Consider the following 23964-nt stretch of genomic DNA (forward strand, 5'->3'; position numbering starts at 1 on the left):
CTCTGGCCTTGACCGAGGGAGGTTTCTGATCAAAGGGAGGGTAGATGCCAGCCAGCTCCTGGGGTAATATCTCACTGGAAATGAAAGGGCTGGCTCAGAAAGAGATTTTGACGTCTGTAGGGTATCATAGAATATAGAATCATAGACTATCAGGGCTGGAAGGGACCTCAGGAGGTCATCTCGTCCAACCCCCTGCTCAAAGCAGGACCAATCCCCAATTTTTGCCCCAAATGGCCCCCTCAAGGATGGAACTCACAACCCTGGGTTTAGCAGGCCAATGCTCAAACCGCTGAGCGATCCCTCCCCCCAAAACATCACATCCCTGCATTGGCCGGGAATCGAACCTGGGTCAACTGCTTGGAAGGCAGCTATGCTCACCACTATACCACCAATGCCTCTAAAGATGAGTCAGATGGGTTCGTCTCCAGGCAGGTGTATTTTAGTCTCTGGTAGGTAGAAATGAGAGCAAAGTATTTTGGATTTCCTATTTCCCCGCCTGAGGGCCATCTAGGCTGTCCTGACATTTTTCCTGGCAGAAGCAGTTCCAATCTGTTTATTACAGGGTCAAAATGTGGCTGCCATCACACAGAGGCATCAGGTATTAGCTGAGATAACCAGGGGTGCAGCCCATGCTCTGGGTGTCCCTAAACCTCTGACTGCCACATGCTGGGAGGGGATGATGGGATGGTTCACTCAGTGATTGTCTATTGTGTTCATTCCCTCCAAAGCACCCGGCACTGGCCGCTGTCGGAAGACAGGATACTGGACCAGATGGACTATTGGTCTGACCCGCTACGGCAGTTCTGATGTTCAGCAAAAATGACAATAGATGTTTGCCTTTCAGAAGGACGTGACATGAGAGAGCATATGGCCTGTACTGAATATTTGCGAATCCAGTTCTACACACAAGCAATGGCATGTGGAAAAACACTAAGGGCTGGATTGAGAGGCAACAGAGCAGTTGCAAAAGGCAATCACCGTTGGTGGACTGAATGAAGAAAAAGTTCTGAGACCAGCCCAGAAGTTCAGCCAGGCTGGGAGTCAGATGATCCAGCAGAATAAACTTCTGCTCTGAAAATACGAAGAAAAAGTTAGAATTAAAAATGCCAAAAAACTTCGCAAGTGCAATGCTAGAAACACAGATGTCATTGCGAAAACTAGCAAATACTTATAGTAACTTGTTTAAAGTTGTGCAACGTTCCATTATAAGGTTGTTTGGTTCGCCCCACTCCACCCGCCCACCCGGCACTCCTGCCAGAGAGTGGGGTCGGGAGCTTGCCCTATTCTGCCCACCCGGTGTTCCAGCTGGGGAGCGGGCAAGCCCCTGCGCCCCAACCCCACTATGCCCTGCCTCAACCAAGCTTCACAATCATCATTGGAGAGTACAGTATTAGTTTGTCTAAAATTATTTAAAACTTATACTGCATATTTATATAATGTTGTGACGAAGTGGGACTGTTCTTAATGTTTCCTCTGAATAGTGTGGGGGTGTCTCAGTTTCCCCTAGGCAGTTCTTAAGTATCTAGGGGGTGAGAGAAGGGTGTATGATCGTTGCAGAGCCCTGGAGGGCAGGTGTGGGCAGGGGTCTGGACACAGAGAATGGCCGACACCCTGTTTCCTGGCACCTTATGGCCTGGGCCCTTCCCCCTGCAAGGTGAGAGCTAAAGGGTTGGAGAACAAAGGAATCCGGTGACCTCCTGGCCCGGGAAAGGAACAAAGCCCAGAGGAGGAAGGGCTGGAGGGAGTTTCAGTTTGGGGCTGGCTGGGGACATGGAGTGAAGGGCAGACGGGGTTGTCTGGCTCACTGCCCCCCAAAATGGACCCAGCTGAGGGGTCCTGTTCTCTGCACCTACAAGCTCTGTGTTAGACCATGTTCCTGTCGTCTAATAAACCTTCTGTTTTCCTGGCTGGCTGAGAGTCCCGTCTGACTTGGGACGTTGGGGGGCAGGACCCTCTGGCTTCCCGAGGACCCCGCCTGAGCGGACTCGCTGTGGGAAGCGCAGGGAGGGGCAGAGGAGGCTGAATGCTCCGAGGTCAGACCCAGGAAGGTGGAGCCGGGGGAGCTGTGTGTCCTGCAGACAGGCTGCTCCCCGAGAGGAGACTCCCCCAGAGTCCTGCCCGGCTTCGTAGGGAGCAGGTCCAGAGCATCGCTCGGGGACGCCGTGACAAATGTCTGTTGTCTGGCGAAAAAAACGTCCCTGGAACCTAAACCCCCCATTTACACGAATTCTTATGGGGACATTGGATTCGCTTAACATCGTTTCGCTTAAAGTCAGGAACAGAACTGCGGGGTTCAGGGCGGCGTTCCTGGACTTCAGCCAGTTCTTGTTGATAAAGATGCAAAGGAAGCGGCGCCCTGACGTGCAGCTGCACGAGGGCTGACGGCCTAAGAGGGATTCGGGGACTCCCGGCAGCCGAGAAGAACAAATCTGGGAACCGCGCGGAGACTTTACGCAGCCAGACGCCCTGATCCGGGAGTCTTTGTTTCGGGGGGGGGGGGGGTAATGCAAAATATTTCCCTGAATCCAGTCCCTGCAGCCCCCCCCCCGGTCGGTGACTGGCCAGGGGGCAGCTCGGGCCTTGAAGCACCCGCCCTGGGCAGCCCGGGCTGAGAGGTGCCGTCTGGGGGAGGGGAAATAAAAAAGCCCCTCTGCCCCCCCCATTATTGCCAACATGGGGGGGCTCAGCCCCACCACGGTGACTGCCCCCCCCCCGCCTGGGCCGGGTTTTACCCTCTGCCAGCGCCTCGCCCCGCCCCAGCCCTGACTGTGCCCCCCAGACCCCCTCTCCCCAGCCCCAGGGCAAGGACGGGCAGGGGGACGGGCAGGGGGAAGGGCAGTGGCTTCAGCCGAGGGGACTGCGCATACTCGGTGCGCCCGCGCATGCGCAGCGCCCGCCTCCCGCCCGCCGTGTCTCCGGCACCCTCGGGGCACCGCGCTGAGGGGGGCGGGGGGAAGCGGAGGCCAGTGTGGGGCAGGACAGGGTTAACAACCCCCAGAGCCCCCCGCGCTCTGGGGCCGCCTGGGCTGTAGCCCCGCCCCCCCCAGCCAGCCGTGGAGGGGGGCGGGGCGTGGGGCCGCTCCGGGCTCCGCCCCCTGCGCGCGGCGCGCTGGGGGCTCCAACCGCCCTAACGGACCCGCCTCGCGCCGCGCTCGGCGGGTGCGTCACTTCCGGCCTGTGCTGCGCGCCTCGCGCCTCCCCCCGCCCTGGCCCGTTCTGCTGAGGCCCCCGGGAAGCCGGTAAGAGCCGGAGCCGCGTCAGTCCGGCGTGGGGGAGGGGCGGTCAGTGGGGGGGGAGCTAATTGGATCCGGTCCCTGTCTGTGCCCCCCCCCCCGGTCACCCCTCCCCCATTGGCCGTCCCCAGACCCCCCCCCGTCACCCGCCCCTCCCCCACTGGCCGCCCCCAGACCCGCCCCCCCCGGTCATCCGCCCCTCCCTCATTGGCCGCCCCCAGACCCGCCCCCGCCGTCACCCGCCCCTCCCCCACTGGCTGCCCCCAGACCCGCCCCCGTCACCCGCCCCTCCCCCACTGGCTGCCCCCAGACCCGCCCCCCGGTCACCCGCCCCTCCCCCACTGGCTGCCCCCAGACCCGCCCCCCCCCGGTCACCCGCCCCTCCCCCACTGGCTGCCCCCAGACCCTTCCCCCCCCCCCCCCCCCGGTCACCCGCCCCTCCCCCACTGGCTGCCCCCAGACCCGCCCCCCCGGTCACCTGCCCCTCCCCCACTGGCTGCCCCCAGACCTCCCACCCCGTCACCCGCCCCTCCCCCACTGGCTGCCCCCAGACCCGCCCCCGTCACCCGCCCCTCCCCCACTGGCTGCCCCCAGACCTCCCACCCCGTCACCCGCCCCTCCCCCACTGGCTGCCCCCAGACCTCCCACCCCGTCACCCGCCCCTCCCCCACTGGCTGCCCCCAGACCCGCCCCCGTCACCCGCCCCTCCCCCACTGGCTGCCCCCTTCCCTGGGCCAGGGACCTTCCCGCCCCCCCCTTCACACTACCCCCTCCCCCCCAGTTTGCACCCCTAATCCCACGCTCCCCTCCTGCGATCAGCTCCCTGGCTCGGGACCCGCTTTTCTCCGCAACTTCTGGCAGGTGGATGTAAAATACTCCGAGACCCCCCACACACACTCCCCCCTTCTCTCTGGTTCACTGTTACTAATGATCTCTAATGACATCGTCACTGTCGCTCATTAATCGGTTACTGGCTAATGATCCACCACTCACCAAATCTCCGATTTACCCCTTCTCTCAGATTGCTGAACCGGGGGGGCTCAAATCTGTGCCCGTGTCGCCCCTTTCTCTCACTCTGCCTTGATCCAGTGTTGAGGGGGAACCACCGATTTTTTACGTCCTCTCCACCCCGGACACACAACCCCGCCGATGTCCCACTCGTCTGTCCTTCACAAAACTGGAGCCACCTTCCTCATGCTTCTGCCCTTTTCTCGGTCATTTCTGAGCGCGGGTCTCTCCTCTCAGGTTTTGCCTCTTTCTAGGTCATTATCAAACATCAATTAAAAATCCTGGACTGTCAGAGGGGTAAATTGCACAAGGATCATCTTTCCCCTCTCCTTTAAGAATCGTTTGTTCCCCCCGTTATCTCTGTTAAAAGGTTTGCCGATGAAAGAGACCAGCCACATATTCAATAGACATCGCAGCCAGGGGCCTCCCCCTGTTTGGGGGATTGGTGGTTGCCAGCTGGTGACAGGAGAGTTGGCTGGACCCTTTTCTTTTCTCCAGCTGGCACGGGATGAGGAGGTCCCTCTGAGTGCAGCGTGGGTCCAGAAGTATCCCAAACCCCATGACAAAGGGTCTCCGTGAGGGGTGGCTTCCCGCAGTGCTAAGATGCAGCCACCTCTGGGGTGGATCCACGGTGGCCATTATTTGCAAGTGACAGGGCATGGATGTGTCTTCAATATTTTGGCCCCCTCCATTCTGTTAAAGAAGCGTCCCCCCGGGCTCCCTCTGCCTGTGCAACTGGCCGGGGGGGTGGTGGGGGTGGTAACTTTCTATCCACTTATCAAACACGGTGAGGTGAAACCACCAACAGATTTTTGCATCTCTCCCCTCCGGAAAACTGCAGGAACTTCAGGTTTCAGAGTAGCAGCCATGTTAGTTTGTATCCGCAAAAAGACCAGGAGTACTTGTGGCACCTTAGAGACTAACAGATTTATTTGGGTAGAAGCTTTCGTGGGCAGGTTCTGTAGGGAAAACGCTTGCCCTGAGTCCTTGTCCTAGATCTGGGGGTTGAGGGAGGTGGGAAGGGGGTGAGCACTCGCACACGGTGATCTGTTGAAAAGGGTTCTGGCCTCATCCTTTCTGAACTGTGCTTCTGGTGTCATTGGGACGAGTGTTAATCCGGAGTCACTGCAAGGAAAGACAAGGAGTGACATGAACAACTGTCCCTCTGGGGAGGTGGTTTCATTTGCTGCTCTTACCACAGAGCTCTGGTTGTTGCTAAAAGAGGGAAGGCGGCTCAAACTTTCTGCCCTGGATATTAGGATTCAGCTTCCTGGGTCAGAGGCTGCAGCCTCCATTGTGATCTGGGACCCCGCCTTAGCAGCTGCGGGGGTGTGTGTGAGTGCGAGCGCGCGCTCTCCCTTGCTGGGAATTGACTTTCTCCAGCTGGTACTAGCCCTTGAGGGCAGCCCTAGGCTCTGTTCATAGTTAATTTTGAGCTAGAAACTCCAGAAAAGTGTGAGACCCGCAGGGAAAGCGCTGGGGAGTATGTAGAGTCACTTTCATATCAAATAGCTTCTCCTTGTTTCTCCTCCTGTTAGTGATTTCCAGGAAAAAAATCTAGCCATGGGAGAGCAAACATCCCAGGGATGGGACTTTCCGAGCCACAGGGGCAGGGAGAGGGGACATGGGAAAGGAGGTAGAAGGGGAAAGAAGAATGTGACTGAAAGGGGCAGTGGGAGAAATGAGTGGGGAGAGAGTTATCCAGATCTCTGATCTGCCCAGACACATGTATTGCAGCAACCCTGGGCAGTGTCACTTTGCTGTGAACAAGATGAGGATCAGAGTGAGGAAAACCCAGTTCCTGACTCCACATTCCTCCTGCTGGGGTGTGGCTGCCATGGGGTCAGTGTCAGAAGGACTCTTCCAAAGTGACTCCTTTGGTTCTGCTCTTTTCTAGCATTCTGTTCAGAGACTTTGTTACTGTGGGGGGGGCTTAAAACTGTGTGGGCTTTGCCTGGAAGGAGGGGCCCGGTCTACACTGTGATAAAGAGAACAAGCATTTTCCCAGCATGGCAGAATCTAGGCTGTCTGTCTGCAGGGAAAGGGCCTGGGGGAATCGTGCTGTGAAATGAACTAAAGCCCGTTCCTAAACCTCCACAACTGCCCTTCTCGTCCTGCCAGGCTGCAGAATGACGCCCACGTTTCGCTCCAGCTGATCCCGTCCTCCCATGGGACAGGGGAGAGAAATGGCTGCAGTGGAGCCAGTTCAGGTAGGGATTATCGGGGGGGTTGCTGGTGGGTTCCTGCAGGAGGGAGAGGGGCAGTAAATACACGGGAGGTGGGAAGCTTTGCCCCGTCTGGTTTGGAGGTTGGAGCGGGGCAGGAAATACACAGGGTGGAGGAAGGGAGGAGGACGGGGTGTGACAAACCTGCTGGGATTTGTTTAATGAGTGGCCTAGATTCTAGGAACAGACTGTAGTGGTGGTGAAATCATCCCTCTCCGTCTGGGTCGGAGGGAGGCCGCACCACCTCACCACGTCCTCGGGATCACTGCCTAGTCTCAAGGGAATTAGCAGTCCAGGTGTCAGTGTCCCGACCACCCTAATAGGCGAAAACCTCCTGCTGATAATAGCTCATCTTAATTAATTAGCCTCTTACAGTTTGTATGGCGACTTCCACCTTCTCTGTTTGTGTATATAGATATCTTCTTACTATATGTTCCATTCTATGCATCCGATGAAGTGGGCTGTAGCCCACAAATATTTATGCTCTAATAAATTTGTTAGTCTCTAAGGTGTCACAAGTCCTCCTGTTTTTCTTAGTCAATATGTGGGTTCTGGTCCTCAGGCAGGAGCAGGGCCACCCAGGAGTCTGTCGGCTCTGGGCCCTTAGGCAGGGGCAGAGCAGACAGCAGTTTAGGGGCCAGGCCTCAGGCAGGGTGGGCACCATTGGTCCAAGGCCCCAACCCTAAGGCAGGGCAGAGCGGTGAACAGTCTAGCACCCGAGCTTTGGCAGGCAGTAGGTGAAGACTGGCCTACGGTGGGCAGGCTGCCACCCCTGCGGTGGGGGGCCTGGGGCCTACCCGACTCCACCAGGTCCCAGCCCAGGGCCTAACAGTGGTGGAGTGGTCTGCCGCTGGGTCAGCAGGGAGTCCAGCCGCAATACGCTGACCGCAGTTCAGGCTGCACTACCGCCAGACTGGGGTCGGCTGCCCCGGGCCACTTCCTCCCCTCCCCTCGGGGTGTACCTGGAACAGCAGCTGCCCTGTCTGCCCGGGGTTGGCAGCCAGTGGCAGTCCCGGCAGCTCCCCAGGTTCCTCCGGGAGCAGGGTGTCTCTTGGCTTGGCAGCAAAGCCGGCGGCCTGGAGCGACCAGGATGTATCTGTCTCAGCTCCAACTGAGCTAGGGGTGCAGCCTTTTAAACTTCTGGTACTGCTTCTCCACTTCTGGGTCAGAGGGAGCCCCCTCTGCTCCGCCCCACTACAGTGGCTGGCCAGTTGTCCTGCTGGCTGGAGCTCTCCGTGGCTGCTGCTGCTGTGTGGGGAGCCCTGCCGGCCTGCCCTCCGGAGGGAAGCGAGGACCCCACCACCATCCCTGGGGTCTCTCCTGGCTGGCTGCTGCTTTGGAGCCGGAGGAAAAGGAGGATTTGCAGGATGGCTGCAGGACACTGTGCAGGGGGTTTGCTCCTGTGGTGGTGGTAGCTACTGCTCTTGTGGGGTGGGGACCTGGAGCCCTCCCCCTAGCCCGTCTGCCACCCCCCAATCCCCACCCCCACCTACCCTCTGGGCCGGCTCTGCGCCCCTCGACACGGCTGCTTCCTTCACCCTGGTCAGCACGTGGCTGGACTGCAGCAGCAGGCACAGATTGAGTTCTGCACACGCACCTGTCTTCAGTCTTGCTCCCCTTCCCCTTCCCCTCCATTGCTCCCCCTCGCTCAGCCCCCTGGCTGCCTGCGCCATGTTCCTCCCGGAGCACTTGTGCCGCTTTATTATTTATTACATTCCCCCCCCCCTTCACTGCTCCCCCCATTGATACTGTAGTCCCGCCCCTTCCCAGTGCAGCCAGAGGAGCAGGTGATCACCTGCACCGGTGATCGCGCCTCCCCGCCCTGCCTCGACTGGCCTCCCTGTACATCTTGGAGGCCGTCACCACAGCTGTGGAGAAGGGCCGGCTGGGGGGAGTTATGTCCCCCTTGAGCTCCTGGAAGACTCGGGGTGCGGGTGGTTTTTACCTCTCTCCCACCCTTCCTTCCCAATGTCGCCCTACTGCTCTTCCTCTCCACCCTGGGAAAACCCCTTTCTCTCATCAGCCTTCTCCCCCGGGCTGTAAAGACCCCGCCCTCTGTCACGTCCTGACCTTCTGCTGGCAGGTCCAGGTCCACCTGCTGGAGGCGCTAGAGGGGTCCTTTCTGTGGTCCCACCGGGGGCCCACTGCCAGGGGCTTTACTCTTCGGAGGAGGCCCGGTGCTACCTCTGCCAGGTGACGGGGCACGTCCGGAGAGACTGGGGGTAACCCCCCGTGGTGCCCAGACAAGTGGGTGGGCCCCACCTCCGTCGGATACAGTCTGGTGGGGCCCCTGGAGGAGAGGACAGCAGGGCTGCTGCCGGGCATGGGAGAGGGCCCACCACAGCGGGAGATATCTCTTCCCCTCATTGTCCCCCCGGCTCGGCCCCTGTTAGTCAGCCCTCTGCCTCCACCCTGTGGGGCTGGGTGCTGAGAGAGGGGAATGCGTCAAATGGAAGGCATGGGCTCACCACAGCCCTTGACGCGGAGGGGGAGGAGGCCCCCCGCAAGACCGAGGGGGGCTGCGACTGCCGAGCCGTCCGTCGCACCCCCCGAGAGGGCCCACAGGTGGAGCCAGCTGAGGATGCTGTGGGGAACGGCACCGCCCTCCGCCTGGAGTCTCTCCCTGAGGGGGCCTCGGATGGAGCCCCTCCCGCCCCCTCGTCATCTGTGCCCCCCTCGGCGCTGAGGCAATTGTTGCCTCCGTTGCTGGCGGGGAGAACTCTGGGGTGGCGGGGGAGATTTTCACTCCAATTGTCAGGAAATCGAGGCCCTGGGTCTGACCCCGGTCACCCAGCGGGAGGACGACCCCTTGCCAGAGGGCCTCGATCTGGGCAGCGGATTTGTCACGCTGCCGCCTCCTTTCCCTCCCCTACCCCAGGCCACTGCCTCCACTCTCGACCCTGGGGTGTTCCTGGGCTCGTCCATCTGCCCAGCCCCAGACAGCACCTAGCCCGCGCCCGCCAGTTCCCTTGTGGCGATGGGCAGTGCCGAGAGCGCGGGCCCCGAGCCCTTGGGTGCACCCCCTCTTGAGGCGGACTGCTGCCTTTCCTCCCAGCTGGGGGCCCAATTGCAGATGCCCTCCTGCCCCACACCGTGGTTGCGGGCGCTGAGCGTCACTGAGGGCCCCCTTTCTCTCCCTGTACCCTCAGCCCCTGAACCCAGTCGAAAGGTGCTGTACCCTAGGGACACTGACCCCACTTCTGCCTCTGCTCCTGATCCCGTTCCCACTCCCAGTCCTGCTCCTGCCCCTGTCGTATTCTCCGACTCTCTCCCCTCCACCTCTCATACTGCTGCCGCCCCTGGGGTCGTCTCGTTTCCCCTTCCCTTGGACGATCCTCGGGGACAGTTTCGTGTCCACCCTTCTCTGAGCGGCTGCGGAGGTGGACGGTGCCTTTCCCTATGGGGGGGACACTGATGCTCCACCAGCTGGTCCTGTCCGTGCTCTGAGACCAGCCCCGTGTATCCTGGCCCGGCTCCAGAGGTGAGCTCTGGAGTTCTTCTGGCCAGCATTGCGCTGGGTCTCACTCCACAGATGCGTGGGGTTTGGAGGTGGAAACGCCCTGATTTGTGGAACAGGAAACAACACACCTAGCTGGGGTTAGGAAGAAGAACCAGACTCCCAGTGCTGAAGCCTGACCCGACTAACCACCAGCTACTATGAGATATGAAGGGGGCACCCACAGGTGTGGCGTAGGAGACATGTCTCCCCCCTCATATCCAGCTCCTCACAAGGAGGAGGGTGTTGGGCTTCCTACCAGGGAGCTCGCCCTGGACCCTGCTCGGGGCAGCATCTCCTGTATCCGTCTGTGGCTAGTAGGTGTTTGATGGATCTGCTGGGAGAGAGGAGGGGCTCTCTCTTCGCCCCTCACCCTGGTGTTTCCTGGATGCTCTGAGTGGTGTGGAGGTGGGACTCTGTTGATAACAAACCATCCAGAGCTTTCATTTGGTTGGCTCCTTTCCCCCACGAATAGTGGGGCTGTGACTGGGGCAGCAGGTCCTGAGTGGGGGGCTCTTGCTCTTTCAGGGGCCGGTGACCTTCGAGGAGGTGGCTGTGTATTTCACCAGGGAAGAGGGGGCTCTGCTGGACCCCGCTCAGAGAGCCCTCTACAGAGACGTCATGCAGGAGAACTACGAGAATGTGACCTCGCTGGGTAAGTGTTCCTGTCCCCTCGGTTCTTAGAAGGGGAAGTGACTAATTAAGGTTCACATCATCTCTATAATGTAACCATTACACTGCCCTGATTTTCAGCATCACCCCACATGCCACTGACACACACACTAGCCCTCTGCCCTCTCCTGCTACCCAACACTGCGGGATCAGAGCACATCAGCAGTTTAGCGCATGGTCAAATACCTTCTGGATTTAAGGTGAAACTGGGGTTTGGGTCCCGCATAGTGAACAGAAGCTTCCAACCCCGGCCTTCACTCCATGCAAACCAGCTCCGACTTACAAAATGATCCCACTCCCTTACCCCCACCTTGAGGATTTCTTCTGAGTCGTTGCCTTCCCTTGCCCTGCAGATCACTAGCATGTATCCCACCAGGGTGCTGGCAATCCCCGTGGCAAGAACTCCCCCTTGTGCACCTTTACTGAGAACCTACAACACTGAGCACTGAAATGGGGCCGACTCGGTCCCTCAGGGGTCACGTGCACCTCTCCGCATATCACAGTCCCAGCTCTGCCAAGCTGCTCCAGCTACTCCCTTCACCGTCCGATTACAGCTACACCTGGCCCAGTGCACGCAGCCGGAGGGCATGCCGATAAATGCTGGGATTCCCGTCTGGAGAACACAACACAAACAACGGCATGTTCTTAGTCCTTCCTCATATCTGTTGTAGATTCACAGATTTTAAGGCCAGAAGGGATGATTTCGTCATCTGGGCTGATCTCCTGTATCACACAGACTGTAGACTTTCTTTCAGTTACTGCTGTACTGAGCTGGACACCTTCTGTTTGACTAAATCATTTTCAGAAAGGCATCCAGTCTTGATGTGAAGTCCTGAACAGATGGAGAATACCCCAGTTCCTTGGAGAACCATTCCCAGTGGCTCCTACCAGCTGCAGGGATGGGAGCAGGGTTAGGGTGGCAATGCAGGGAAGGCGTGTACATTTACTGTTCATTTTCTGGTTTCCAGAGATTTAAGTTTAGCCACCGACCGTATGGTGAAAGGCAGGAGACAGCACTGGGCACCCTTAACTCTGCAGTAAAGTAGTTTCTAGGCATTTAGTTTGCTTCATCTTTTGTAGTGGATGTTTTGCCACTGTAACTGTGTCCACACTCGTCCTTTTGCCAGCATAGCTGTGTGTGTGTGTGGTCCTAAACAACAGAGCTATCTTGGCAAAACTTTCCAGAGCAGACCACCTCAGAGTCTGCATGTGGATTTTACAGCACTTCAAAACATTCTCAGCAGGGAAGCGATAGACATACCCCAACCGCTGAGCCCTCTGAGAGTCTCCCTGGAGAGTCCAGCCCCTGTTCCGTTGGACGCTCACGGTACACTCCGATTCACAGATATTCCAGCTTAACACAGCACTTAGACGATGTCTACACTAGCACTTTTGCCGGTAACACTTCCGTCGGTCGGGTGTGAAAAAAACACACCCCTGACCAACATAAGTATCCCCCACAAAAGCAGCGGTGTGGACAGCGCTATGCTGGCGGGAGCCGCTCTCCCGCTGACATAGCTACCGCCGCCTGTAGGGGTTTCATTCGCCGAGAGGAGAGAGCTCTGCCGTTGGCAGAGAGAGGCGACATGGGAGACTTACAGCGGTACCGCTGAGTGTAGTCTGAGATGTGTGTAGAGAGAAAACAAGTCATAGTTTAATTAATGAAGTCTAGAGATTCCAGTGACAGCAAGGAGAAGTCTTGGGAAAAAACAGTGACACATCAAGTACAATCAGAGCACTCTGTCTAGATCCTAGACGTACAGACCTGGAGCCTTTCGTATGTCCTACAGCAATGCTCACGCAAAGGCCTTGCAGTGTTTTACAGCCAGGCTGGGCTGTGACCTTCTGTTCCTGAGACAAATCACACTGCCAGCTTGCCGCCACGCTGGAGGATGCAGGGTGTACCTCTGTACAGCCAAATATACCTCCACATGCCATGATCTTACCTCATAAACAGGATCCTTCTCTTTGTTATTTTGTGTAAGTTTCCTCTCTTGAAGATTTCACAATTTCTTCATTAGCTTTTGGCTCAGTGTACAAACTGGGACACTTCCCCCACCTGTCTGTTCCCATCTGTCTCTTGTCTTATTCTTAGATTGTCAGCTCCGTGGGGCAGGGATTGTGTTTTTGTTCTGTGTCTGGAGAACATCCAGCACAGAGGGATGATGGTCAGTGGCTGGGGATATGAGCATTACGGTAATAAAAATAATAAATACCAGTCCTTGGGAGGGTCCAGGCATGGGGAGGGAGGGTGTTGGAGAGCAGAGAGGTGGGGGGGGAGGTTTGGGGTGAAGAGTTCCTGTGAGCTGGGACGTCTGGAGGCAGGGGAAAGGAGATGTACCATGGAGTAGGTCCTATAGGGAGTTGCAGTGCAATGGAGGACTGGAAGAAATAAGAAGGAGTTGGTTTCAGTGGGCATGAACCTTTCAGAGCACCCCAACTCACTAAAGTCGTAACCTGTGCAGTAGAACCTCAGAGTTACAAACACCTGGGGAAAGGAGGTTGTTTGTAACTCTGAACAAAACGTTATCGTTCTTCTTTCAAATGTTTACAACTGAACATCGACTTAATACAGCTTTGAAACTTCATTATGCAGAAGAAAAATGCTGCTTTTAATCATCTTCATTTAAATGAAACATGCACAAAAAGAGTTTCCTTTTCACGTCAAATCTTTTTTTAAAAGTCCCCCCCTTTTTTTAGTAATTTATATTTAACACAGTACAGTTCTGTATTTATTTATTTATTTAATTAGAGGGGGCGGGAGGTCTTTACTGCCTGATTGGGTACTTTCCGTTCCAAATGTCACGTATGGTTGACCGGTCAGTTCATAACTCTGGTGTTTGTAACACTGAGGTTGTAGTGTGTTTAAAAGATGCCATGGCAGGCTATGGCTGTACTAGTGACACTCTAACCCAACAGGAGAGAGTTCTCCCATCGACTTAATTACTCCAGGCCCCACGAGCAGGAGTAGCTATGTTGGCAGAAGCTTTCCAACTGACATAGCGCTGTCCACACCAACACGTCACTGTAACTTACGTCGCCCAGGAAGGTGGTTTACTCACACCCCAGAGTAACATAATTTATGCCGATGTAATCTTTACTGTGTATCTAGCCTAAGATACCAATTAGGGCTGTTAATCGTGATTTATCAGACTGTTAAAAATAACAGAATACCATTTATTTAAGTATTTTTGGATGTTTTCTACATTTTCAAATCTATTGATTTCTATTACAACACAGAATACAAAGTGTACAGTGCTCACTTTATATTTCTCATTACAAATATTTGCACTTTAAAAAACGAAAGTGATAGTATTTTTCAAGTACTGTAGTGCAATCTCTTTACTATGGAAGTTGAACTTACAAATGTAGAATTATGTACAAAAAATAACTCCATTCAAAAATAAAACAATGTAAAACTTTAGAGCCTACAAGTCCACTCCGTCCTATTTCTTGTTCAGGCAATCACTCAGACAAACAAGTTTGTTTACATTTGCAGGAGATAATGCTGCCCACTTCTTCTTCACAATGTCACCTGAAAGTGAGAACAGACATTTGCATGGCACTGTTGTAGCCAGCATCGCAAGATATTTACATGCCAGATGTGCTAAAGATTCATGTGTCCCTTCATACCTCAACCACCGTTCCAGGGGACATGTGTCCATGCTGATGATGAGTTCTGTTGATAACAATTCAAAGCAGTGCAGACCGATAACATGTTAATTTTCATTATCTGAGTCAGATGCTAAGGTTGATTTTTTTTTTTTTTTTTTGGTGGTTCAGGTTCTGTAGTTTCCGCATCGGAGCGTTGCTCTTTTAAGACTCCTGAAAGCATGCTCCACACCTTGTCCCTCTCAGATTTTGGAAGGCACTTCAGATTCTTAAACCTTGGGTCGAGTGCTGTAGCTATCTTTAGAAATCTCACATTGATACCTTCTTTGCATTTTGTCAAATCTGCAGTAAAAGTGTTCTTAAAACGAACAACGTGCGCTGAGTCATCATCTGAGACTACTATAACATGAAATAAATGGCAGAATGCGGGTAAAACAGAGCCAGAGACATACAAGTCTCCCCCAAGGAGTTCAGTCACAAATTTAATTAACACATTATTTTTTTAACGAGCGTCATCTGCATGAAGCACGTCCTCTGGAATGGTGGCCGAAGCATGAAGGGGCATACCAATGTTTAGCATATCTGGCACGTAAATACCTTGTAATGCTGGCTATAAAAGTCCCATGCAAATGCCTTTTCTCACTTTCTGGTGATGTAAATAAGAAGTGAGCAGCATTATCTCCTGTAAATGTAAACAAACTTGTTTGTCTTAGAGACTGGCTGAACAAGTAGGACTGAGTGGACTTGTAGGCTCTAAAGCTTTGGTTTTGAGGGCAGTTACAAATGTCTATTTTAAAACAAAAAAAATCAACATTTGTAAATTGCACTTTTACAAGAACGAGCTTGCATGACAGTTCTTATATGAAGTGAATTGAAAAATACTATTTTATCATGTTTACAGTGCAAAGATTTGTAATAAAAAATATAAACTTGAGTAGTGTACACTTTAATCTGTGTTGTAATAGAAATCAATATATTTGAAAATGTAGAAAAACATTTAAAAATATTAAATTTTAATTGGTATTCTATTGTTTAACAGTGTGATTAAAACCGATTAATCGTGATTAAGTTTTTTAATCACGATTAATATTTTTGAGTTTATCGTGTGAGTTAACTGCGATTAATCGACAGCCCTAATACCAATAGAAACCTAATGACATCGTGTTCATTAATATTATTGCATGGTGTATGTATGGAGGACAAATTCAATATTACAGACGTTGCAAGTGATGTTCTTAAAGTGTGTCTGCCAGCCAGGGTCGAACTTACCCCACCCTAGGCAAAGGCAGGTGGTTCTGCCACCTTGAAGGCACTTTCAAGGGACATTAAAAGACAATGGGAATGCAATTTATATAAAAGAAACCATCAAACTAACAAGGGGCAGATGTAACCACTCAGCATCACGGCAAGGGAGGTTATCGCAGGAACAGACCAAATTCCATTTTAGCAAACACCAGCAGGGGAAGAAACCAGCATTGAACTTCATTCATCACTAGACTCCAGGTCTCCTTCCTCACAGCTTGAATGCCCTTTACTTTGGAGGGGAACCTTCAGAAAACTCCCTTTCAAAGGTTCACTGAACTATACAAAAGAGAGGCGGAGAATCCCAAGTTATCTTTCATTTAAGAAGACAAAGGAGCCAAGCCCTTTGGACTTTGGGGGAGATATTGAGTAAGGGGGTGGTCTGCCCTCTTGCTGGAAAGTAGTATGGTTAGAATCTTACCTTGAACCAAGACTAGTTTTGTTAAGTCGTCCTACTCTCCAGAAAGCATTTTTCACTTTCACTTGCTTGTAACCATTTCTGACTTTCTCCTTTACACCTGAACTCACCTTAATGCTTTTGTTACTAAACTTGTTATAGTCTTAATCTAAATGAATCCGGTGCTGTCTTTGAATTCAAGTGATAGCCAACTCCAGTTGAAGTGATGAGCTGGCCATTTGTCTCTTTTGAGGAGCAAGCAATCCTTCTTATTCCTCTGAATGATCCAGGAAAAAGTAGGCATTGCAGAGCACATGGTTTTGGGAAAATTCAAGTGTTGCTATCTCTTGCCACGTTTATTCAAGGCTGGTGGAAGCCAGAATGTGCCTGGGGTGTAAGAAGCAGGCTGCTGGAGTCAGAGCTGCTGGTCCAGGGTTATTTATCTCACAGACACTCAGTGCGTCCTTGAATGCTGGCTGGGAACATCCAGACAAGGGAGCTCCAGCAGCAGAACACTGAAAGTCACCCAGGATTACAGATGACACAACTCCTCACTGGTCTGGATTGTCCCCCAGGGTGTGACAATGGCCTAGGTTGGTAGTGAAACATCTTGAGACATGGAGAGTCCTGCTCCCCCATCACCATGTGCAATCTCTCTTCTCTGCAGGCACCTTGGATCTTGGGCTCCATCATTCCTGAAGTCACCTGGCCTGATTCTTATTTTTCACATTCTCTTTGTCCAGAGGAAATAGAATGTGTTACTCCTGAATTAGAGTGGCTAATTTCCCAGCATTCTCCACACCCAGGGATTTTCATTACACCTCCCATTACACCTGACTCACTAGATTCCCTAATGCCGCATTATGTGCTCTCCAGAGATCTAGTACTGCTGAGATCCTGCATTCAGTGATCTCCCTGCCCTTCCTGTTCCTTACTGAACAGAACCCCACCAGCCCATGCTGACTGTTCCCAGACTCCCCAGGACTCTCTTATTGTCTCTGGACCTGTCTGTCAGCAAGAAGCAGTTCCTGGGAGACTTGCTCACTGTCTGGAGTCTTCACTTTCTGAGACATTCATTTACCTTCTGTGTGTTTTAGGAGACTCTTTGATAAAGAGTGTCTGCGACATTACCCAGGGTATACTCTGGACTGTCGAATAGCTGTGTTCTCCAACCTGGGATGCCTTTCACACTGCTTTGCTGTGAGAACAGCCACTCCTGGCGAGCATGTAACTCGCTCCCAGCTACACAGTACTGAATGCTACTACTCAGCCACTCGTGAATTACACCACAGGGGAATACCGGCACATTCTCTAGTCCCAGATTTCCCCCCACAAATGTGTGTCTTGGACTCTCCAGCTCATTACTAAACGGTACAAGGTCATAGAAAGTCTGTCATTTCATCAATGGAAAATAACATGCACCAGACTTGTTATCCCAAGTGGCGTTTCTCATACACTTTAATCCAAACAATAAAGTTGTTTTACCTATTTACTACAAAGGAAAAGATTTTAAGTGACTACAAGTAAGGAGGCATAAAAGTCAGAATTGCTTACAAAAGAAATAGAAGATGAAACGCAAACCTAACGTCTAACTTAACAAGCTAAAACAGATGCACAGCAAATGTCTCTTGCTCACCATATGCTGTGACAGGCTGGGTTTCCTTTCAGCTAGGGGCCCCGCCTCCCGAAGTTCAGTTCTTCAGGAGTTGTTGATGTCATGAGCAGAGAGAAAAGGGGTAGGAGAGAAAGCGTATCAAGGGTTTTCCCCACCTCTTTTTATAATTCAGTCCTTGGTGCTAGAAACATCTTCAGTTTTCAGCTAAGTCATGGTGACAGGCTCCATGTCTTGTCGATGTGAGGTTCAAGTCTTCCCTGTGATAAAATGTAAATATAAGTAAAATCTTATATCTTTTGTGACGGGGTCAAGCCAGATGGCTACAGGAGAGTGGTGGAAGGCAAGTATATTAGCCCCAGGATAAGCAGGTTCCTTTCCCCCTGGTAACTGAACAGGCGTTACTCCAGGTTAATTAAGACACATGGGGCCAATCAAGGGGCCTGCTAGAACCCATTAAGAGCCTCCCCTCCAGCCAGATATGAGCGCGTGATAGGAGCTGTGGGAGGCAGGTGCGCTACTGGAGAGCTGGCGGTGCAGATGCGCCAGGAGGGAACCCCCCCCCCAACATACAGAGGCGAAAGGCAGGGGAAACCCTGCCCAACAGGGCAAACAGCCCTTCCAGGCACCAGAGGTTTTTAGGGAAGAGAACTCACCAGAGGGGAGAGACTGAACTGGGTATCTGGCCTGTCGTCACCATGCCTGGAGGGGCTACCAGAGATTGAGGCTCCCCTCCCCCTTTCCCTGTCAAGAAGGCTGGGCTTCACCTGTTCAGGCAAGGTGTGGACAATAAACCCAGGGGCATGGGTGTAACGATGCGGAGACACTACTGAGAGTATCAATTCAGGACAAATCGCTTAGAGCAGGGCAGTCACAGCCCAAGGCTGGGGGTCCTTCACTACTAAGGCACACCAAACCAGCCAGACAGAGAGGACTTCGGTCTCACCCCACTGGCTAACCAGAAGTCATACAAGCAATTCCCTTCGACACTCCAGTTGCCCAGTATCCCCACCAGTGCCACTTGTTATGTGGATGAATGGTTATGAAAAACCAATACCCCGGTAAAAGAAAAAAGGTCCTCCCGATCCCAAAGGACCAAGCCCCAGACCCAGGTCAATATACCAGTCAGATCTTGCCCACAAATCACGCTGTTGCGAATCCTTTAGAATCTAAAATCTAAAGGTTTATTCATAAAAGGAAAAAGAGATAGCTAGAATTGGTTAAATGGAATCAAATACATACAACAATTGTAAAATTCTTAGTCAAGGCTTGTTTCAGGCTTAATGGGATTACTGCTGATTTAAACCAATCAAGTTTCTGGAGTACAAACATCCCAGCTTGGATGGGTCGTTCAGTCCTTTGTTCAGAGCTTCAGTTTCAAACACAGTTCCGCCGGAGGTCAGAAGCAGGATTGAAGACAAAATGGAGGGGTTTCCAGGGCCTTTTATATCCTCTGCCATGTGGAAGGATCTTTTTGTTCTTACTGTGGAAAATCACAGCAGCAAGATGGAGTTTGGGGTCACATGGCAAGTCACATGTCCATGCATGACTCAGTTTGCAGGCAGCAGCCATTGCTCACATGCTACTTTGAACATTCCCAGGAAGGCTCCTCAGATGTGGATTGGAGTCTCCCAAGGTCCATTGTCAGTTAAGTGTTTCTTGATTGGGCACTTAATTTGAAGAATTCTTTCTCAAGAAGCTGACCAAATGCTTTACTAATGATACTTAGAATCAAACAGTGAGATACAAGTACATAGCCAATATTTATAACTTCAAATACAAAAATGATACACACATACAGATAGCATAATCATAATCAGGAAATTACAACCTTTTCATAGACACCTTACTTGACCTTCTTTGTACAAGATTTGGTGCAACTATAGGACCTTGGTTGCAACAATGATCTATATGGTCACAGTTCATGTCAATAATGTCACAGTGGGGAAATCCTGAGGGGGAGAGGAATACCCCATCCTGCCACTAAGAGGAAGCGCGGAACCCACTGAGGCGAAGAAGGAGCTCTGTCACACTTTATGTATGCAGTGTTTCTATTTTAACACACAGTTTAACAAGACAAAAATGTTCAGCGTATTAACGGTTTCCAAATGATACCTGACAAGGAATACTTTGTACAAAATATATCATAATTTTGCAAAAGAGTGAATACAGGGTTACAGACTGTCACAGTGTGTGTCTGTGTGTGTTCCTAGCAGATATGTGTTTATTTCAATCCCTCTTGAGCAGAGTGTTCTGCATCTTTGAGGAGTTGGCCCTGGGATTTCACTGGTTTACTAAGGACTGGGTTTTAAATTAATAATTATTATCATGACAAAGTATTATGAATTAACCTGATCTCCTTTGTTTTCTTTCATCTGAGCAGGGTTTCCAGTTTCCAAACCTGATGTGATCTCCCAGCTGGAACAAGGGAAAGAGCCATGGGTCCCAGACCTCCAGGATTCAGAGGAAAAAGAGATCCTGAGAGGTCCCTGCACAGGTGAGGAACATTTAACCAACTCAGAATCGGTAAGTGCCTGAGCAAAAAATCTGAGGATACCCTACAAAGAGCTTGAGAGCTCTCAGTTCAGGATTGTCCCCAGCAGGTGTCATATCGTCACAGCAGATATAGCTCAGGGCTTCCTACGGACCCTAACTGACACTTGGCAGTAGCTTCCTCCCTTCTGTCTGAGAATTTGGATGGGATGAGAAGACAGAATTTGGGGGAAGAGTTTAGGGGAACTCAGTTCCTGTTTTTCGACATCTCTCCAGCACTTATTTTGGTATGGTCGTCCCTTTTCCATCCCAGTTTGAGGTTTCTCTCTCTGTTGCAGCAGGTGCTGGGATGGTGAGTGAGAATGAGGAGCAGAATTCTCAGCAGGAAGATCCTGAGCAAGTGGAACCGCATGGAGCATTATCGCAAAGATCCAAAGAGAAAGTGCCCACGATTCATGAGCAGGGAAAAGTCTGTGAGATTCAGCGCAGTCCAGAGAGAGAGCAGGGAAACCAGCCAGAGGAGAAAATGGGAAAAATAATTTACTGTTGGGGAACTCAAAAGGACCTCAAAGAAACCACAGCCCAACAAAAAATCCTCAGAGGAAAGAGAAAATATAGATGCACTGAGTGTGGGGAAAACTTCAGTGACTGCTCAGCCCTCATTGCACATCACAGAATCCACACGGGAGAGAAACTCTATGAATGCCGTGAGTGCGGGAAAACCTTCAATCGCATCTCACACCTCACTCGACATGAGATAATCCACACAGGAGAGAGACCCTATGAATGCCGTGAGTGTGGGAAAACCTTCACTCTCAGCTCATATCTTACTACGCATGAGCGAATGCACAGGGGGGAGAGGCCCTTTCAGTGCTCTCAGTGCGGGAAAAGCTTCACTAGGAGCTCATCCCTTATTAGACATGAGAGAATGCACACGGGAGAGAGACCCTATAAATGCTGTGAGTGTGGGAAAACCTTCACTTCCAGCTCAAACCTTATTCAGCATCAGAGAATCCACACAGGGGAGAGGCCCTATGAATGTGGTCAGTGCGGGAAAGCCTTCAATTGCAGCTCAGAGCTCACTAGACATGAGAGAATCCACACAGGAGAGAGACCCTATGAATGCAGTGAGTGTGGGAAAACCTTCGCTCTCAGGTCAGATCTTACTACACATGAGAGAATCCACACAGGGGAGAGGCCCTTTCAGTGCTCTCAGTGTGGGAAAACCTTCACTAGGAGCTCAGACCTTACTAGACATGAGAGAATCCATACGGGAGAGAGACCTTATGAATGCTATGAGTGTGGGAAAACCTTCATTGCAAGCTCAAAACTTATTCAGCATCAGAGAATCCACACGGGGGAAAGTCCCTATAAATGCAGTGAGTGTGGGAAAGCCTTCAGTTGCAGTTCAAAGCTCACTAGACATGAGAGAATGCACAGGGGGGAGAGACCTTATGAATGCTGTGAGTGCAGGAAAACCTTCACGCACAGCTCAGATCTTACTACACATGAGAGAATCCACACAGGGGAGAGGCCCTTTCAATGCTCTCAGTGCGGGAAAAGCTTCAGTAGGAGCTCAGATGTTACTAGACATGAGAGAATTCACACGGGTGAGAGACCCTATGAATGCTGTGAGTGTGGGAAAAGCTTCATTTCTACCTCAAACCTTATTAAACATCAAAGAATCCACACCGGGGAGCGGCCCTATAAATGCGGTGAGTGCGGGAAAGCCTTCAATTGCGGTTCACAGCTCACTAGACATGAGAGAATCCACACAGGGGAGAGACCCCATGAATGCTGAGAGTGAGGAAAAACCTTCACTCACAGCTCAGATCTTACAACATGTGAGAGAATCCACATGGGAGAGACCCCCATGAATGCTATGAGTGTGAAAAGCTCAAACATTGCTCAACATCAGAATAATCACAGGTGAGAAATCCTATGAATGCTCTGAGTGTGGGAAAACCTTCACTCTCAGCGTACGCCTTACTAGATATTGGAGAATCCACATGGGAGAGAGATCCTATAAATGTTGTGAATTCGGAAAAACCTTCAATCAAAGCTCATAACTCAGTACTAGGGCTGTCCATTAATCATAGTGAACTCACGTGATTATTCAGTTTTAATCACACTGTTAAACAATAAAATCCCAATTGACATTTATTAAATATTTGTAGATGTCTTTCTATATTTTCAAATATATTGATTGCAGCTACAACACAATACGAAGTGTACAGTGCTCAGTTTATAGTATTTTTCTTACAGATTTCTGCACTGTAAAAATGATAAAACATAGTATTTTTCAGTTCATCTAATACAAGTAACATAGTGCAATCTCTAGCTTGAAATTGCAACTTACAAATGTAGATTTTTTTTTGTTCCATGTCTGCACTCAAAACCAAAACAATGTAAAACTTTACAGTCTAGAAGTCCACTCAGTCGTACCTCTTGTTCAGCCAGTCGCTAAGACAAACAAGCTTGTTTACATTTAAAGGTGATAATGCTGCTTGCTTCTTATGCACGTCAACTGAATGTGAGAACAGGTGTTCACACGGCACTTTTGTAGCCGGCATTGTAAGGTATTTACTTACCAGATACGCTCAACATTTGTGTGCCCCTTCACGCTTCGACCACCATTCCAGAGGACATGCTTCTATGCTGATGACGGTCATTAAAAAAAGAGTCACAAATTTAATTAATGCGTTATTTTTTTAACGAGCATCATCAGCATGGAAGCATGTCCTCTGGAATGACACTATGGGATTATGAAACTGGTCACATTACACTATGGGGGTCATGTGACCAGATCACCGGGTACTGGACTCCATCTTGGAATACCAATGTTTTTCCACTGAAAGGCATGGGAACCAAGCTTGGAGACAAATGGTTCCCACCATATGCAAGATATTTAAGGCAGGGGAGTGACATCATCAGGATTCTTCACTGACTCCCTATCCAAAGAGACTCTCGGAGACATCTAAGGAACAAAGACTGAACTGGGGGAGAAGTGCTGGACCCAGACTAGAGGGGTTTCTAGCCTGTGAAAGGAATACATGTGGTTTTTAAGCTGCAAGGAAGGGCAGCTGGCCCCTTAAGAATCTCTGCAACCATCTTAAATCATCATCTAGGGTGAGACTTTGCTACTCATAGCCAATCTCTTTAGTATATTAAGTTTAGATTGTGTTTTGTGTATTTGCTAGGTAATCTCCTTTGATCTCTTTGCTATCCCTTATAACCACTTAAAATCTATCTTCTGTAGTTAATAAACTTGTTTTTGTTTTGTCTAAAATCAGTGCATGGAAGTCATAACTTGGGGCAGAAAGCTGTTCTATATTCCCTCTCCACATTGAGGGAGGGGGTGAATTTCATGAGCTTATGCTGTACAGTTCTCTGTGGAGCACAAGGTGGTATCATTTTGGGTTTACCCTCCAGAGGAGGTTGCGTGCCTTAGAAAATGAGAGGTGCCTTAACTGTGCCTTCCCATGCAGGGACCAGTTAAAGAACCCGTGTGTATGTAGCTGCAGCTGGGTGTGTCCCTACCTGTATGTGCACTGGTGGAAGTGCAGGGTGAAGCCTGGCAGGCTTGGCAGCTTGTCATAGCAGTACAGTGTGAGTGGAAACCCAGGCTGGTGGGTCAGGGGGTCTCAGCGATACCCCAGTTCCAGGTGGCACCCCAGGGGGAACCCATCACAGTGGCGCAGTTGAGCAGGATCACATGCACGGCTTGTTGCTCTGAGACACTGGTGGTGATTTTATGTGAGTTTTAAATGTAGTGGCTGAAGATCAGTCAAAGAAGTTACCAGTTATTTTCTGTTTGCTTATTTCGGGCAAGGGAAGTAGGGAGAAAGAAACAGGAAACTGCATGGAAGTGAAACTAGTAAGAAGCTGGAGCTGTACAGACTACAGGCAGAAGA

General features: G+C 51.4%; 2 protein-coding genes, 1 non-coding gene and 1 pseudogene across 6 annotated transcripts in view; 2 read left to right on the forward strand and 2 right to left on the reverse strand.

The window, feature by feature from the left end:
• LOC102934537 overlaps positions 1–23964 on the reverse strand; it is a 1094240-nt pseudogene that overhangs the window by 1018936 nt on the left and 51340 nt on the right.
• LOC102933291 (zinc finger protein OZF) overlaps positions 1–23964 on the forward strand; it is a 1218290-nt gene that overhangs the window by 864927 nt on the left and 329399 nt on the right. The gene's annotated exons all lie outside the window — the stretch shown is intronic.
• On the reverse strand, positions 324–395 carry TRNAG-UCC. The gene has a single exon. It is a non-coding gene; the product is annotated as a tRNA-Gly (tRNA).
• On the forward strand, positions 3083–22218 carry LOC102935645 (zinc finger protein 436). 2 transcript variants are annotated; one of them, XM_043537470.1, is made up of 5 exons: positions 3083–3239; positions 6363–6451; positions 10491–10617; positions 19941–20054; positions 20392–22218. In XM_043537470.1, the coding sequence occupies exons 2-5, from the start codon at positions 6410–6412 to the stop codon at positions 21849–21851; spliced, it is 1743 nt and encodes a 580-aa protein (XP_043393405.1). In that variant the 5' UTR covers positions 3083–3239; positions 6363–6409; the 3' UTR covers positions 21852–22218. The 2 variants fall into 2 exon arrangements, with proteins under 2 accessions (XP_043393405.1, XP_037743399.2); XM_037887471.2 differs by having other exon boundaries at positions 3086–3239; positions 20389–22218.

Source organism: Chelonia mydas, chromosome 28 (genome assembly GCF_015237465.2).
Source record: "Chelonia mydas isolate rCheMyd1 chromosome 28, rCheMyd1.pri.v2, whole genome shotgun sequence".
NCBI lineage: Eukaryota > Metazoa > Chordata > Testudines > Cheloniidae > Chelonia > Chelonia mydas.

Excerpts from the sequence above, each read along its gene's own strand:
- LOC102935645 (XM_037887471.2), top strand. The coding sequence starts at position 6,410 with ATGGGACAGGGGAGAGAAATGGCTGCAGTGGAGCCAGTTCAG. Across the intron at positions 6,452-10,490 it reads CTGCAGTGGAGCCAGTTCAG|GGGCCGGTGACCTTCGAGGA; the intron begins GTAGGGATTATC and ends TTGCTCTTTCAG. Across the intron at positions 20,055-20,388 it reads CCTGAGAGGTCCCTGCACAG|CAGGTGCTGGGATGGTGAGT; the intron begins GTGAGGAACATT and ends TCTCTGTTGCAG.